We start from the raw sequence: 296 nt of genomic DNA on the forward strand, positions 1-296 counted from the left end.
CAGACCATCAGCAGTAGTCGGTCGTTGCCCATCTCCAGCTGCTCGTTCAACCACGCCACGGATTTACTAATCGCCATTTCCGACGCGAAAGGGACGGGTCTGAACGTATCTAGCATGAGGAAGGACGGGGGGAGCGGAGCGTGCTCTGGAAGCGCCCCTCTCTCACAGAGGCATGCGGCTGGCTGGGCGGGCGGGCTGCACTCCTCTAACTCCGCACAACTTATCTCCCTCCGCCCCAGGAAAATGAATCACGCAGCTCCCCCCGCGCCGCTTCCACCGCGCCGGGCGGCGGTGCA

At 63.5% G+C, this 296-nt stretch overlaps 1 protein-coding gene across 1 annotated transcript in view; it reads right to left on the reverse strand.

Annotated features, from left to right (window-relative positions):
- The window catches only part of LOC102045296 (dual specificity protein phosphatase 6), a 3653-nt gene extending 3363 nt beyond the window's left edge, over positions 1 to 290 (reverse strand). The window contains exon 1 of the mRNA XM_031057580.1: positions 1 to 290. This exon is cut by the window's left edge and continues 284 nt beyond it. Coding sequence (XP_030913440.1) covers positions 1 to 116 — 116 coding nt within the window. The 5' untranslated portion in view covers positions 117 to 290.
- Between the last annotated feature and the right edge of the window lie 6 nt (positions 291 to 296).

The sequence above is a fragment of the Geospiza fortis genome, unplaced genomic scaffold, assembly GCF_000277835.1.
Source record: "Geospiza fortis unplaced genomic scaffold, GeoFor_1.0 scaffold186, whole genome shotgun sequence".
NCBI lineage: Eukaryota > Metazoa > Chordata > Aves > Passeriformes > Thraupidae > Geospiza > Geospiza fortis.